This window comes from Penicillium roqueforti, assembly GCF_015533775.1.
Source record: "Penicillium roqueforti strain LCP96 04111 chromosome Unknown scaffold_16, whole genome shotgun sequence".
Lineage (NCBI taxonomy): Eukaryota > Fungi > Ascomycota > Eurotiomycetes > Eurotiales > Aspergillaceae > Penicillium > Penicillium roqueforti.
In genome coordinates this window covers 413,414-429,546 of record NW_024067580.1, presented here as the reverse complement: position 1 = coordinate 429,546, position 16,133 = coordinate 413,414, and the positions used below count along the sequence as shown (strand labels likewise).

The following is a 16,133-nucleotide window of genomic DNA, read 5'->3' as shown; positions in this document are numbered from 1 at the left end:
ACGCGCTCTTGGTGAAAAGCCTTTCCTGCAGGTTCGCTGGCTGGCCGCAGAGTCAATCAATCATGTGATTCCTGTGTGGCAGCGTCACCAATGAAATCAAGCGGATCGGGTCAGAAAGCCCGGCTTGTCAGTGCAGAGGGCGCTAAACCAGGCCCTTGATGATCGTCCCCGGTCGCGAAATCAATCGTTAGGGCGAGAGCTCTCGCCATGCACGGTGAGATAAGTCAACTATCCTACTAGTGTCTGCAGGAGAACAGCGACGAGTCGAGTATTAGCTATGTGTTTTGTTTTTATTTTTATTTGTCGTTTCCCCTCCTCTTCCCAATTCCCTCCGTGACTCGCCTCTTCGGTCTTGGGGATAGCTTAAGAAGCGCCGACTTTCCCTCAATTCCTCCATCTTTCCATGTTGCTGCCACTTAAACAAGCAGGCGATGCTTCGGCTGCACGCGCCGATCATGACTCCATGTCACATCTATGATCTCGCTGACGAGCTAATGAGCGAGATCTTGTCCTTTCTTCTCGAACCCGGACCTCGAGCCCTAAGCAGCAGATCTCATGGAAATGGACATACTCCCGGGTCTAGTGACCATGAATATAACGAAGTGTCCGATCTTGATCACTTTCGACTCGTCTGCAAGCGCTTCATGCGAATCGGCACCCCTTACAAGTTCAATCGATTTACTCTACGTTTCTCTGATCACGGCTTCCGGCGATTAGATGAGCTGGTAGATATGCAGCTGGCCTACTATGTGAAGACCATCACGTACATGGTGCGGCCCTTTTATCAAGGAAGCGGTATCAGCTCTTCAATCTCTCAACCACAAGCGAGCAAATTGACTAAGAGCAGAATACAGAATGGGTCCAGACACTACAGGCTTTGGGGTCAGAGAATCCCGAAATATCCCAATTACACAGCCGCCGGCTGCGTGAACAAACCAACCTGACTGAAACCAACAAGGACCTAGCCCGCCTCCGCCGTGCAATTGCGGCGTTCTCAGCCTTACAGGAAATAAAGCTCCTAAGGCTTCAAGATGAAGCGGACGAATACCTCATCGACTTCATACGCGACCGCTCACTAGGAACTGGCACCGGCACTGCAACAGATATCCGCTTCGACTGGGAAACCGCCTGCTCGCGCGCAGTCACAAACCTCAGCATTGCCCTCCTCGACTCAAAATGCAGCTCCATCCGCTTCACAGGGCCCCAGATCAGCCCGGAGGCAACCCTCCAGCTCCTCCGCGCCCCGTCAACAATCCTCGCCGCCATGGCCGGACGCCTCACAAGCCTCGATATAACCTTCCACTCGACAACCGACATCACCGCAACCATGGCCGACCTCTCAGGTGTCTTCCACCGCTTCTTCGTCGCAGCCAAGAACCTAATCGCCATTCATATCGGCTTTCTCAGCAAGGCACCACTAGATCTCGACCTCGAGCTACTCTTCCACCATATCCGCTGGAAAACCCTCCGCAAACTCAGCATCCAAGGCTGGCGCCTGAGCGCAGACGAGATCATCGCACTGGCACGTCGCCATAGGTCGCAGCTACGCGATTTCCGCCTCCTCGGCATTTACCTCCGGCCTGGTGGCTTGTGGCGCGATGTGCTAGCTGTCCTGCGCGAGGAAATGGAGCGGCTGGAGCGGCTGGTTCTGAAGGATATTGATTACGCCGCACACTTTGATTCAGTTCCTGTCTCAAACGGTGTCGAGGTTCATGATTACCATGTTGGTCCTATGCCGTCTTCTCTTGGTTTTGCGGCTGGCACCTGGTCGGATCCTCAGTCGCCAATTACTACCCCGCTGCCGCGTGATGGCCTCTCTGCTTTGGTGAGGGAGAGGGCGTTGCCGTTGAGGACTTCAATTGAGAGACTGCGTTCTTTGTCTAGTGGGGATCTAGGGGATGACGGTGTACATGTCTTGTGTGAGCAGTTGCCTCTGTGGGAAGCTTGGGTTCTTTCTGCTCCGCATGAAGTTAGCGGGAATGGTCGGACACATTGGGGTAGGTAAGGAGAGATGCAGAGATGCTTAAAACGTACTGGTTACTATTTGGGATGCTTCTTGGGGTTGGAGGGCTGTTTGAATCACTTTCTTGACGAATTGCATGCGTTAGAGCCTCAATTATATATTTGGGTACAATCTTATTGTTTCCAAGACACAGATCTCGTGGTAACGTGTATGGCATTAACACTGGCCAAAATAAGGATATGTAGTAAGGATGCTACTCTTAGGGTATCGTTAAACACATGTTAAAGGAGAACCAACGCCGCACCAATTATTTTCAGAGTCCTTTATTCATAGCACTGGGACCATTCACCCCCGTATTGTGCAAAGGTAAGCCCATTCACGAAATCACCACGGCGGCAACGGCCAAGGTTATCCACCGGGCAGCCATGCAGCGGAACAACACGGTCATTAACGAGGACTCGCACGAGGGGCTCCGGGTCCTGACATTGCATCATCTCGATATAAGCGCGGGCACCGAAAGGCACCGTCCAGGCGGATGAAAATCCGTCCGTTTGGTCAGGGGACTGGAGGTGAGTGAGAGAAAGTGGAGCAGTACCGTTGTACAGTCCCAAGGCAAAGAAGAACGGAATCATTCCGTTGTCATGCGTGAAGTCTGCGTACATGGTGTAGTTGAGGGGGAATGTTGCAGCACCGGGGGCGTCGAGCGTATGGTTTGTGCTTGTTTGGTCCACCACTGGGGTGCGAGTGAGTCTAGCGATGAGCTCATTTACGAAACCGACGCCTTGAGTTGGGCCTAGCGGATTGCCTGCGCCAAAACCGTAGTACTTGCTTAGTGACTGGAGGTAGTCGTAATGGTTCCATTCAGCTTGGGTGAATAGGTCGCAGAATGGAGATAGCTTGGCTCCATCGTCACTCTGGGACACTGTCTCGAAAGGACAAACGTCCATCAGACTGACCACATCGATGTTTTCGAGTTTAATGCCAGGGAGATCAGCCTCGAGTCGGGCTCGGATGGGAGGCACAAAGATTGCCATGTATTTTTCTGTGACCTCGTCCCCCAGTTTAGTGTCTTCGAACGTAGGACAGATTTCGCTGTGGTTCAGAGTGTTGTTAGTCCCAGGCTCTTCTGAGATTATGACATTAGTCTTCGGGCTTAATTGCCGGTGGTTGGCATTTTTGTCATGAGACTTTGCCTTCTGGAAGCCCTTGATAAAGCTCACTCCTGAAGCCACAACCCGCTCCGAGTCAGATGCGCGAATGAAGGGCACAGCTTCCTTAGCCAGCGTCGCGTAGCGCTCGTAGAACCTGGCTCCCGATTTCACCATCTGCTTCACTCCAAAGGGTACCAAATCATCAGCGCCCATGACGTATTTGTACGAGCGGAGGAATGCCGTGTTGCCCTTGTAGGCAGTCGCGTTCGCTTGGATGTTTTCAATGAGCTCGGCATATACCTTGCTCTTTTTCGCCGATGGAAATCGAGCACCATGACGGGAGATCACTTGAGCAAAGGTAATTTGACAACCATGGGGTACCTCGTCTGAGATGGCCGATTCGTCCGAAAGAGAAAAATAGGGGGAATACTGGCCCCACTTGTGGGAAAGCTCGGAGTTGTATTGATAACCGCCATCGACAGCATTGCAGGCAGATCTCTTCAACTTGTCAAGGGGAGAGGCCAGAGGTAGGTCGCGCTGGCCTGTGGCACGTGAAGGGGGGTTGCAATGGGTTCCATTCACGAAGTATACAACGAGAGCAAAAGTGCCCAGCAGGAACATGAGGATCAATGCAGTAAATTTTCGGGAGCGCTGCCGGCCTCCCTGTTTCCAGGCTTGATATTGCCTCTCTCCAAGCAGGCCCTCCTCCTCATGGTATTCAGAGAACACTGCCATCACATTAGCTGAGTATGAGTAGATGATATCATAACCAGGCAAGTACGTGAAACCTGCAAGGATATAGAATGCGAGGAAGGGGGGACATCAATCCATTTTTAAATATCGACCTAACTCCAAAGGATTTGGGTTAGCGCTTGTGGACGTTGTGGACGTTGTGGACGTGGGTGTTCTGGTCGCGTTCATTGGTCGCTCTTGCGTGACGCTGAAACACGTGGCCCGCCGTTTGGAGTAGGTACCCTAGCGGTGACTGGATACTTATCAGTACTTTGGTCTACGATGTTTCAGTATGTACTTTTATGTCACTAGAGGTACCTAGTTTTTACACTAAAGAATTTGACGTGTGCTGATCATCCCCGGCTCCACCGCCTCCATTTCATCCGGCAGAAGAAAGGTGTCAGAGCTTGCATATCTTCGTCCCTATCAGATGAGATTTCATTCCCTATACTCGTTCAGTGCCCAGATGGTTTAAAAGGCACGGGCATTGGAGAAGAAAAATAAGTTCTACCAAAAATTTCTCGAAAAACAGAAAGTACAAAGAATCTGATTTACTCCGTACTCATGAGAGTTTAGTTATTGCTCATCTTAGGATAATTAGTAAATATAGGGAAAATATAGTTAGCAGTGCCTATGTTGTGATATCATTATAGGTGAAATACTCCAATTATGACGTTGTAATTGATAAGAGAAAGACACGTCCGACCTTGATGGCATTGCCGATGTATATACAGTCCCCCCCCGCTTTGGAATAGACTGAGATTCTTTAGTTCTGTGCGCAGATCCTATGTACAGCCCAGCCTATCTCTTTTAGATTGCCAAAATTATGCAGAATTGAATACTGTAATCAACACAGACTTAATTGCACCCGAGCCTCATCTTTTGAACATTCTCCATCATCCTCTTCAACCTTTGCTGGAATTGGTTTGTTCGCGAGAGGAGTCAATCGGAATCCATGTCTGCGGTCTCCAACGGGGTAGTCGAGTGTCTGCGAGTGATTGGTGACTCGCTGATCCCATACAAGAACTGTGCCAGCTTCATAGCGGATTCGACAAGAGAAGTCTTGTCGCTTGGCGATATGGTCGAAAAGGAATTTGAGAATACAGTCGGACTCTTCCTGGTCAAATCCGACGATTTTCTTCGTGTAGACCGGGTTGACATCTAGCGGCACTCATTATTAGGGATAACATGATCGCGTAGAGCGAAATTCTGGATAAAACTTACAAAGAGCCTTCTGCTTCGTCACCGGATGAACCAGCACAACGGGGTGTTCAGCTCGGAGGACGCCGCGCCGCATAACAGCTTGCTGGCCATGCTTCATTTCTTGAGTGACACCATCGTTGTTGGTGTGGACGGCAACAAGGCCTTCAAGGCGCTTTCGGAAACGAGGCGAGAGACTGCTGTATGCTCTCACACTAGAGCTCACGAGCGTGTCTCCTCCCGCAGTGGTTGGTGACTCGAGCATCGCAATGAAAGTGGTTCCAGGGGGCTGTTGCTCAGGACTCTGGTCTGTGTGCCATTGGACTGGGCTTCGACCAGCCCAGGATTGACGGACTCGGAGATCACTGGCTGTAGTGTCAGCTGTAGTGAACTTCATTTCACACTGAGAGGTTATATTTACTCTTTGTGGTCATAGATAATCATATGCTCCTCTGATCCCGCAGCAGGATGAGGCGCCCAGCCATGAATATGCAGAGGACCAAAATGGCTCACAATCTTCTTTTGCGCCTCGAAGCCAATATTCACGAAATCCTGATCGCGGAATACCAAGGCACCCCTCTGCGCAGCGAGGAGAGCTAGCTCATCCAAGCCAGCACTGTCAAGTTGAGAGAGTTGGACTCCGTGGATTTCAGTTCCCACATGCGGCGAAAGCTCCCAAATCTTGGTGGCATTTTTCAGAAGATTGGGAAACTTGGGATCGGCACGATGGCCAGGATCAAAGTGCTCGAAAGAACCGATGTCTTCTACCTTCTCGAGAGGATCATAGAATGCTGTGAAAGAAATAGAGTTTAGCACTCATCCACGGGCTTATTCAATATTGTTATCATATAGACTTACGCATGTAGTCAGGATACAGAGGGTCGCCATTTTCGTTCTTCTCTCGAGTGATCGTTCCCGGTGTGAGAACGGTGGTGCTAGACATTGTGCTTGTTGACTTTGTTGACTTTAAACAATCGGTACGCGACTTGTTTTGACAGCTCAGCTTAGTTGGGTCTATATAGCTGCCCTCAGTTGCTGTTGAAAAAAAAAACTTACATGCATCTATTTCGCCTTCCAACATCTAATTATCACGCTGATACGGTTGGCCGCTCGGCGAAGCTTCCGAGGTGCGATAAAGCTGCACGGCGCCCTTATCAGCGGTATCGTCCCAGCGCGGCCAAGGAGAGGCCAAGGAGAGGCCAACGACAGGCCTATCAATTGGAAATCTTATTCGCTTTGCTATAGCGACAGTGTGCTTCAAATGGTATAGCTCTGATAGGATGAACCCCGCGATCTTTGTGCTACCAAATCCAGCCAACTACTCGCAATCCGAGAGATACCAAGCTCTAGACAGAGATAAACCAGCAAATGCCAAAATACCTTTTAAGACCGCTCTTCATCAGGATATTTTTTTCAAACATTGGGGCGAAAACAACACTCTGACATCTCACCATGGAGAAATCGACCGACTTTTCGCCGCCATCTTCCCTGACCGATACAGAGCGGAAGGGCGAGGTCGTGACTGTGACAGATGGAAATTCGGCGCTGGAATACGAGCGCTTTCTTCACCTGGACAATGTGTTCAACGGACCCGCAAAGAAGAAGCTCATCAGGAAGTGTAAGACTTTTTGAAATGATGAAACAGTCCAGACGCTCACTTGCTTGACTTCAGTGGATGCACGCCTACTTCCAACACTGAGTTTTCTATACCTGATGTGCTCACTCGACAAGTCCAATGCGGGCAATGCAAAGGTATGCATTACCTTCAATGTCCATGACATATTTAAGTCTAATTACTCTCGCGATTAGCTGTTCGGTCTCCTTGAGGACATCGGCATGAATGGTACACAGTACAATCTAGCCTTGATGTACTTCTTCTTCACCTATGGCCTCTTCGAACCGGTATCAAACATCATGCTTCGAAGAGTAGGTCCTAAGATATGGTTCCCATTCATTGTATGTGCATGGGGACTCATCACAACTCTCACCTCACAAGCGCACTCCTATGGCAGCTTTATCGTTATTCGTCTCATGCTAGGAATCACCGAGGCTGGACTTTATCCAGGAGCTTATTTCATTCTATCCATGTGGTACACGCCCAAGGAGATCGGTACGCGCATGGCTATTTTCTACGGTGCGAATACAACCGCCGGTGCCTTTGGCGGTGTTATTGCCTACGGTGTCGGATACCTGGATGGACATCACGGTTGGAGAGCTTGGAGGTGGCTATTCCTTATTGAAGGGTGTATCACCATCTTTGCCGGCCTTGCTTGTCTGGTTTGCTTGCCGTGAGATCTCCGAATAATATCTTTCTTAAGTAAACAAGCTAACTGACCATGAACAGCGCCTTTCCTCATCAATATCGAGCTGGCAAAGGTACCAAATGGCTCACTGACGAGGAACTTGAATATGCTTCTCTTCGCGTCAAGTATGCTAACGGCCCGGTGACTTCCACTTATGAATTCCGCTGGAGTGATGTGCTTTCAGCCGCAAAAGACCGGAAAACTTACTTCATGATGATGTTGTTTTGGTGGGGTGGCTCCGTGCCTACATACTCCCTGTCTTACACTCTGCCCACGATGGTCAAAAACCTGGGATATACTGCAGTGAGAGCCCAGGTTATGACCACGCCTCCTTACATTTTTGCCACGTGTGTTTGTGTTGCTGTTGGGTACATCAGCGATCTAAAGCAGCGGCGGTACTTCTGTATCATGGGCGCATATTCTCTTGGCCTGATGTAAGCTGATCTTCAAAAAGGTGGAAGCTCGAGCTAAACAGAACGATCTAGTGGTATTATCATCCTGTGGATTACCGTGCACCATCCTTCCATTCCCGGTGTGAGCTACTTTGCAATCTTCTTGGCTGCGGCTGGATACTCGGCGCAAGCTCCAATCGTCAGTGCTATCCTTCTAACTACGGCATTGGGATCTTGGCTGATAATTTGAACAGGTTGGCGCATGGACAAGCTCCAACATCACCAATCCATCCAAGCGGGCCGCTGCCATCGGTCTTCTGATGCTGTTCGGCAGTGTGGGCGGTGGTAGTATTGGATCTAATATTTACATCTCTAGCGAGGTCAGTTGGCCGAAGAAACCTCGAATTCCAGGATTTGGCTAACATCTCGAAGGCACCTGTCTATCCTCTAGGATTTGGATTCTCCGTTGGCGCGACTGTACTCGGAGCCATGATTCCTGCTACTGTGCACTGGTTTTTGATGCGCAAGGAAAACAAGCGACGGGATGGTTTGGATGTTGATGAAATTGAGCGGACCTATACTCCCGAACAGCTGGGAGAGATGGGCGAAGATAGCCCGTTGTTCCGATTTGTACTTTAGGGGGAGTAGATAATAGATTTGGGAACAAGTATTTTGCTTTTTGTTCGGCTTCATGTTGAACGTTCCCGAGATACCATCGCTGAAAGATGAACATAGTCGGAAATTGCAAGAGTTACATAGACTGATCCTGGAAACAAAGACCAGCGAATGAATACAATATATTGATACAAAAGCCTTCAAGTCTACTTTCCACTATATCTACACAACTGTTTAAATTACCTCGAGTAAGACGCCAGCATTTTCGTTGACTACAACCTTCTACGTTAGACCTATAGGACCTACCCATCTCCACCGAGGGGTCTTAATTCGATTTCATATATAGTAGAGCTCCCCGATGGTTATTAACTGCCTCTAATTAACTAACAAGCACACTATCAATCAGCAAACTTGGAAGTTGCATGATAGTTATAGAAGATATCGGAGTTATACAATACAAAATATGCTTTCGATACAACATACTAAGGACTAAGATTAATTGGAGAATTTTAGGCAGATCTCTACGCTATTAGAAAAGTGGATGAATCTATAGATACAACCTTGGAACTGAATAGACTATTGTAGTAAGCGAAAGATTCTGGCCAAGAAGCGCCTCACCCGAGGCAGCTTAAACGGGCGTGTAGATAGTCAAAGATGTGTGAGTGGAGAGATAAGGGCAGAAAAAAAAAAGATTAAACATGTGATTATTCACTATCCTCTTTTGCCGCTTCGGCCAGCCCTTCTGCGTGTCACTAGCAGCCTATGTTACTAAAAGCTTGGGGCAAGCGATGCCACATGATAGGCAATATCACGGCAAGATATGCTCAGAAATGAGGTCTCAGATTACAAGGAGAGCATATCCACGGGCGACGGTCCCCGCATAGATAACGCTATCGATAAAATGCGCGCCGCCTGCAGGGCCTCGGGAGAACCGTGGAGGCCGTGGAGGCACGAGTGACGGTCCCGAGATCCCCACAGGCATACAAGCATCATGGATGTGTCTACAGGAATCTATGGATCTATGTATGTACATAGATAACGCTAACGATAAGCTGCACGCCCTACAGCCCCGGCTTTGGAGGCGATTCTTCAAGAAACGGTGATCCATGGACGGCCCACGGGTCCCCGCATACACCCGTGGCCTCGTGGGCATGGAGATAACGCTATCGATAAGGTTGCGCGCCCTGCAGCTCTGCCGCGCCTAAGATCTCGCCCAACCTTGGAAGTCCTATCTTGGCTGTATCTTTATCGGCTGGATTCCGAAGTCAAATCAAAAGAGAATCCGCAGAAGAGTGCTAACAAAACTTTACACTTGACCATCTGCTTCTCGATTAATACTTTGCCACAAACAATAACACCCAAGATGCGGCCTTTACCTACAGGAATCTATACGCCTTTGCCGTGCTTCTTCGGTGATGATGAGGAAATTGGTTAGACTGATCAGGTAGACTGGCTTGAGAGCTTGGCTAATTCGGAATCCAGATTTCAAAGCTTTCCAGAGCCATGTGAAATGTATAGTCATGAAACTCCACAAAACTACAACATTCACTAACCAGTTTGAAAGTCATTGCAAGTGCCGGAACCATTCCAGTCATATCTGGGTCTATGGGAGAAGCAATTCATCTGGTAACAGACTTCCGTTAAGGCAAAAAAAATCTACAGTGCTAACAGAGTATTTATCTTTAGAGCCACGAAGAGAAGAAGCAGCTCATCCGGTCCGCTCGCGTTGCCCTTGACGAGATCAACCTGACGGGTGTTCCGATCGTTGCGGGTGCTGGCGGAGCTAGTACTCGCGAGTCTATTCAACTCTGCAAAGATGCGGCCGATGCTGGCGCAGATTATGTGATGGTTATCCCACCAGGATACTATGCCGGAGCTCTTTTGGCAGACTCCACCTCGATCAAGAATTTCTTCGTGGATATCGCAGAGGCATCACCGTTGCCAGTGTTTGTATTACCCCGGTCTTCAGACAAAAATGTTGCTAACAATTTGTAGTATCATATACAACTTCCCCGCTGTTTCGGGTGGTATTGATATGGACAGTGACTTGATTGTGCAGATCATCAAGTCATCTGCCAATATCTGCGGTGTGAAACTGACGTGTGTTTTTACCATTTTACATCTTCCATAAATTATTCCCGCTAACGTAGCCCGGCAGATGCGCTAATGTTGGCAAGTTGACTCGAATCATGGCCCAGGTCTCCAGCCTCGATTTCCAAAAGGACTTCCCTCGATCATCATCTACCCCCTTTCGGGCAATCGATGGCTTTATCGACTTCTTGCTACCATCCATCTCGGTTGGATCAGCGGGTGCGATCAGCGGCCTACCTAATATAGCACCGGTGAGAAGCCCCAATAATACAACAAAGAAATAAGAAGCGACTGACAAGCGACCAGAAATCATGCGTGAAACTGTGGGATCTCTGTCAGGACAGCGGGTCCAGCAAAGAGGCAACTGAGTTGCAAAACCTGATTGCTCTCGCGGACGGAGTAGCATTGAAGATCGGAGTAAGTGAAGCACCCGGGAGTTTTTCCGATTCTTATGCTCATGTCATCATCGCAGATTGCCGGGATGAAGAAATTGTTGCATCGACAATTTGGGTATGGCGATAAACCCCGGTTGCCACTATTGCCGATGGACGACAAAGTGGCGGATACAATTCTATCGAGTCCGTATCTAAAAGCACTATTGGATCTGGAGGCCACGCTGTGAGGAGATAAGACACCGTGTTTTACTACTAGACGATCACAAAAGCCTCGGTATCGGCTTAGGGCCCAGAGGGCCATCCATGGATGACCGGGTGTTGGCAGGCCCCACCGAATGGCGAATTGGAGAATTAGGTTTTTTTGTATAGAAACTCCATACAAAAGGTACATGAACACACAAAAAAATGACATTTAAAAAGATAGAGATCAAATTAAAGCCTGATCCAGTCGATCTGCCTCTATATAATATAGAAGGAATACCTTAAAAACCACCTCATAAATAGTGTACTTCGTACAGGTTCAACTATTCTCTTACTTCAAGCATGCTAATACTAAGTAATTAACACTTCATACACTATAAATGTATTTCCACCTTCTCCATAATTAGTTCGAGGGTTATGGAAATTAAGGGTATGACTATTTTGTGTTTATGTATCTTTTGCATGTAGTTTCCCTACAAAAGATACCTAATTCTCCAATTTGCTATCCGGTGACCCTTGCTTGCCACAAGAACATTAATTTCTCCGCAATCCAAAGTCCTAGTGACATACAGCTGACGAAACCGGCCATCAGGGACTTAACTCTCACTAGTGAATATCCGCTGACCGCCCTTATCACCGCCTTTTGACAGCATATATATAACTATGTCTTACTTATGTGAGGGTACATGACTAAGTTTTTGTTTGGCAATATTTTCCAATGAGGGTTTAATACTCAGTGGCCCAAGTCGTCTGCCGTGCAGTGTGGAAACCGTCCCCGCTTGACCATGATAAGCACGCGTCTGTGCTGAAGATAAGGCTCCGTTTCTCTCAACGTTCCGGAGGTTCTTCTTCCTCTCTGATATTCTCTAAGATTGCTTTCATAATGGAGTACTCAGTTTCTGCTCCTGTCCTGAATGGTCGCCTGTACAAATCTCGGAAATGCCGGCCTTGCGATGCTTGTCGAAAGCGTAAAGTGGCCTGCGACATGCCCCATGGACCGCCGTGTCACCGATGCACCAACAGAGATCAAGAATGCACATTTGAGGAGGGTCCGGGGCCGCGGAAAAGGGCGAGATTATACGAGCAACTGGAAACATTCGAGACATGCGAACAACCCGACGGATGGCTGCATCTCTTGACCGAGACCCGACCGAATGATGGGAAAGACGTTGAAGGCTTTACACCAGAAGAGACTCGGCAGGCAGAATCAATAAGTCCGCAAAGAAGTGATTCACCAGTCAGTCGATATGGAACGGCGGGGGTCGGTTCTCGAGGCAGCATCTCATCCAGCCCGGAAATGTCTCCACCTAGTCGAGAACGACCGGCGTTCCGAGATTCGCCTTCTCAGGTGGATTCCCTTGAATTTATTCCAGGGGCGTTTAGCTTCTATATTGGCCCGACGGGGGTTTCCGATATTCATATCCTGAGCCACCAAGCCTACGATGGCCAGAATGTGTCGTTACCGAAAGTGAATGGCTTGAAGTATCGAATCATGGATAATGCACACCAAAAAGAGGGAAAGCCATTCGAGCTCTCACACCCTACTGTCTTTGGGATCACAGATCATTCTCTTCTGGAGAAGGCGGAGCCAAAGCTAGATCCGCAGCTTACGGACAATGCGTGGCCTCGTCTATGGGCTATGATGGATCCCACTGCAGCGTGGCATCTCATCAAATTATATTCTCGATATGTTGACCCTTATTTTCCAATTTTGTCGAGCCACCAGATCCCATCATCGCCGGGCGAGTTAGTTAGAATGCCTTTGGCATTATTGACAGCAATATGCGCCACTGCCCTTCCGTTCGTTATGTATGACGACAGTCTCTACACATTGCTGTTAAACCCGCCATCCAGTGAGCAATTGTATCGTCTGTGTTGGCTTTGCTTATCGCAGGAACTTCACGCTCCTTCCCTCGCCACTCTCCAAGCCTGTCTTCTCCTTCAACAGCGACTTCCTACCAACATGTATCTTTCCGACACCGCGTTTGCATGGACGCTTTCGTCAACTTCTCTGGCAGTTGCACAGACTATTGGGCTTCACCGAGACCCAGAGTCATGGATGTCCATTCCACCCTGGGAGAAAAGGCTTCGTCGTCGACTCTGGTGGGGACTCTACATCATGGAGAAATGGGTCGCTCTTGCGCGAGGAATGCCCAGTCATTTAGGTGATGATGATTACGATGTATCCCTGCTCCAGCAAGAAGACATTCAAGATACCTTGTCTGACTCGCCGGACACAAAGAGTCACATGTATCATCTTTCAACATTAACAACAATTCTGTGGGATATCCAGAGGTCATTCTATTCGGTGAAGGCGATCGGAAAGACCTCTAATGATCTCCAATATTCCTTGGATCTTGCACGACCAATGCGTGTGAAGCTCAAGGATTGGCGTGAGAATTTGCCAAGTAACCTGAAATCAACGTCTAACGCAGCGAATTCCGGTGGGGACCTCGATGGAAACGGGTCCCTCTACCTCTCCTACATTGTTACCCACGTCGCCCTCCTACGCGCATTGTTACGGCCGTTGGACCGATGGCCGACAATAATCCAACGAAACAAAGAAGAGCCAGATGCGACATACGAAGGGGCTAAAGCGGTTGTCAAGGGAGCATTATTATGTGTGAAGGAATTTGTCGAATTTGTCGAGAAGCTCACGGGAGCTCAGTGGAATTCGTTCTGGCATAGTTGTGAGTATACCATATATCCCTTACAAAAGTCTTTGCCCTAACCAATGAGGTAGGGAGTCGACCCAATTTTGCTATTGCTGGTTCATTCATGGTGCATCTTTTACAAATCGTCACACCATCCAATCGAGCTGAAATTCCAGCCACGTTCGAGCTTGCAAAGTATTCATTCGAAAAAGAATACGCCGAGCTCCAAAGCTGGATTCGGAGATGGCGTTGGGCAACACGTATTTCGGCAAATGGAGCGGCAGGTGTCAAGGGCCTAACGAATCTCGGATTTATCAAGGTGGAAACATTGATGGGCAATGTAACATAATGTATAAAATTTATAATCAAAACTGTTAAAGGAGCAGAGAGGAGAAGCATTGATTCTCTACGAACAAACAGGAAGCTAGCTAGTTAATAACTTAATATCTGTCTCAGCATACCCCTTCGAGCTGAAATCCTAGCCTGCAAAATTGTATCCTACAAGATGCAGCCACCACTTGAGAGTATGCAGATTGTTGAATCTGATAGAAAGTTGGTGGAATTGACAAAGACAAGGATATAGAGGGCCGATAACCTGTTAAAGCAGAGAGAGGAGAGTAGATTTCTACAAACAACTAACTAGCTAGGTAAACTGACTAACAAGGCAACAAGGCACGCGATCTGTACACAAACATTAATCAAACTAGCAGAGATTCAGCATCATCCGGCCTTCATCTTTCGCACACTCCCCATCATCCTCCTCAATCAAACTCGGAATCGGCACATTAGCCAAAGGAGTCAACCGGAAAGCATGGCGGCGAGAACCCGCCTGATAATCCAGAGTCTGCGAATGCTGCGTGACTCTCTGATCCCAAATAACCACCGTGCCAGGTTCATAGCGCACACGACAGCAGAAATCATGTCCACGGTTGATGTGGTCGAACAAGAACTTCAGCATGTAGTCCGACTCTTCCTCGTCCCAGCCCACAATACTTTGGGTATAGGAGGAGTTGACAAAGAGTGCCTTCTTTTTGGTGACAGGGTGGATGATTACGACTGGGTGGATGGTTCGAGTAATTGGTCGACGGAGGACGGAATCGGGGCCGTTGTCGCGAATCTCGCGCATGATAGGGTTCGCGGTTGTGTGAACTGCCTTGAGACCCTCGAGACGCTTGCGGAACGAGGGTGAAAGGCGTTCATATGCGCGTGTCATCTGTGTAAATATTTGTTAGTTTCCTGGGATTGGTTTATTTCATAGATGAGACTCACGTTAGAAATGATAGTATCTCCGCCCGCGCCGGGAGGAGACTCGAGCATGCAGAAGAATGTCGCACCCGGAGGCTGAGTCTCGGGGGACTGTTTGAAAAGATCTTTTAGTCCCTGTAATCATTGAATTTACGCTGTGGATCTTACCTGATCAACATGGAACTGGATTGGGCTTTTTCTAGCCCAAGATTTGCGAATGCGCAGGTCACTATTGAGTTGTGAGATCAAGCGAAAAGATGATAAACTAAAAGAGATTCTTACTCTTTAGAGTCATAAACAATGACAAATTCCTCCGGGCCATTTTTGGGATGAGGCATCCATCCATGCTTGTGGAGAGGGCCAAAGTGACTGTAAACCGTAAGAAAGGGTTCCTGACTTGATTAAGATTGACTCACGAGGCAATTCTCTTCTGCTCCTCGAATCCCAGATCCGTGAAGGTCTGGTCCCGGAATACTAGACATCCTCGGTCTGCCACCATGAGCGCGAGTTCGTCTAGGCCCTCGGTTGAAAGCTCCGACTAAGTTCGCGATTGTATTAGCTCGGCCGATCGATATAATGATAGCGTATATTCTCACAATCTGGACACCCTTAAGCTCTGTTCCACAGTGAGGGCTCAATTGGACAACATTGGTCGCCTTTTTCAAGAGATTCGGGAATGATGGATCGGCTCGATGACCAGGGTCGTCGTGCTCGAATGGCCCGACCATCTCGACCTTTTCGAGGGGGTCATAAAATGCTATGGATCTTGTTAATCCTGCTTAGACTCCTACTCTTGGACATGTTACTCACGGAGATAATCGGGGTAAAGAGGCCGCTTCTCTTCGACTGTTTCGGATACCATTTTGAACGATTTGGTTTTGGATGATTCAATGAAAACCTCTGAGGATGTTCGATTTCATGAGTGGCTTCATTTATAGATATACCCTCGCGAGTATTTTAAAACAGCTAGCGTGCACCCAAGCCCACGCATTCCGCGTTTAGAGTGGATGGCCTGACCACATTATCGTGTAGTTGGCCGTCGGTGGATCGATTTGCCCGCGCGGCCAACTAAAAATCAGCCTCATTCACGTGGCCACTCCACTTCGTTATCGTCGGGGGTTGATAAGGGGACCCACCGACTAGTCAGGTGGCTTCGGGCGTTCCATGGCTTGAAGGTCCCAAGGTTGGCCG

General features: G+C 48.5%; 7 protein-coding genes across 7 annotated transcripts; 4 read left to right on the top strand and 3 right to left on the bottom strand.

Moving 5' to 3' along the window:
* Window positions 1-455: 455 nt before the first annotated feature.
* LCP9604111_6289 (F-box domain protein) lies at window positions 456-2,005 on the top strand (the record flags this gene model as incomplete). The annotated part of the gene is made up of 2 exons (XM_039074193.1): window positions 456-795; window positions 855-2,005. 2 exons carry the CDS (start codon window positions 456-458, stop codon window positions 2,003-2,005), a joined length of 1,491 nt encoding a protein of 496 aa, XP_038927815.1.
* Window positions 2,006-2,286: 281 nt separating this feature from the next.
* On the bottom strand, window positions 2,287-3,849 carry LCP9604111_6288 (histidine phosphatase family protein; the record flags this gene model as incomplete). The annotated part of the gene is made up of 1 exon (XM_039074192.1): window positions 2,287-3,849. The coding sequence occupies one exon, from the start codon at window positions 3,847-3,849 to the stop codon at window positions 2,287-2,289; it is 1,563 nt and encodes a 520-aa protein (XP_038927814.1).
* Window positions 3,850-4,693: 844 nt separating this feature from the next.
* Window positions 4,694-5,989, bottom strand: LCP9604111_6287 (TauD/TfdA dioxygenase family protein; the record flags this gene model as incomplete). Its single annotated transcript, XM_039074191.1, has 4 exons — window positions 4,694-5,007; window positions 5,071-5,411; window positions 5,468-5,837; window positions 5,905-5,989. 4 exons carry the CDS (start codon window positions 5,987-5,989, stop codon window positions 4,694-4,696), a joined length of 1,110 nt encoding a protein of 369 aa, XP_038927813.1.
* A 509-nt stretch (window positions 5,990-6,498) lies between these two features.
* LCP9604111_6286 (uncharacterized protein) lies at window positions 6,499-8,380 on the top strand (the record flags this gene model as incomplete). The annotated part of the gene is made up of 7 exons (XM_039074190.1): window positions 6,499-6,664; window positions 6,719-6,798; window positions 6,856-7,334; window positions 7,391-7,783; window positions 7,835-7,940; window positions 7,996-8,121; window positions 8,174-8,380. The coding sequence occupies 7 exons, from the start codon at window positions 6,499-6,501 to the stop codon at window positions 8,378-8,380; spliced, it is 1,557 nt and encodes a 518-aa protein (XP_038927812.1).
* A 1,339-nt stretch (window positions 8,381-9,719) lies between these two features.
* LCP9604111_6285 (dihydrodipicolinate synthase family protein) lies at window positions 9,720-11,069 on the top strand (the record flags this gene model as incomplete). Its single annotated transcript, XM_039074189.1, has 8 exons — window positions 9,720-9,786; window positions 9,839-9,868; window positions 9,921-9,982; window positions 10,043-10,302; window positions 10,352-10,456; window positions 10,515-10,698; window positions 10,754-10,864; window positions 10,920-11,069. The coding sequence occupies 8 exons, from the start codon at window positions 9,720-9,722 to the stop codon at window positions 11,067-11,069; spliced, it is 969 nt and encodes a 322-aa protein (XP_038927811.1).
* Window positions 11,070-11,926: 857 nt separating this feature from the next.
* Window positions 11,927-14,046, top strand: LCP9604111_6284 (Zn(II)2Cys6 transcription factor; the record flags this gene model as incomplete). Its single annotated transcript, XM_039074188.1, has 2 exons — window positions 11,927-13,733; window positions 13,787-14,046. The coding sequence occupies 2 exons, from the start codon at window positions 11,927-11,929 to the stop codon at window positions 14,044-14,046; spliced, it is 2,067 nt and encodes a 688-aa protein (XP_038927810.1).
* A 354-nt stretch (window positions 14,047-14,400) lies between these two features.
* LCP9604111_6283 (TauD/TfdA dioxygenase family protein) lies at window positions 14,401-15,804 on the bottom strand (the record flags this gene model as incomplete). The annotated part of the gene is made up of 7 exons (XM_039074187.1): window positions 14,401-14,910; window positions 14,967-15,053; window positions 15,111-15,171; window positions 15,225-15,311; window positions 15,359-15,480; window positions 15,539-15,699; window positions 15,753-15,804. The coding sequence occupies 7 exons, from the start codon at window positions 15,802-15,804 to the stop codon at window positions 14,401-14,403; spliced, it is 1,080 nt and encodes a 359-aa protein (XP_038927809.1).
* Between the last annotated feature and the right edge of the window lie 329 nt (window positions 15,805-16,133).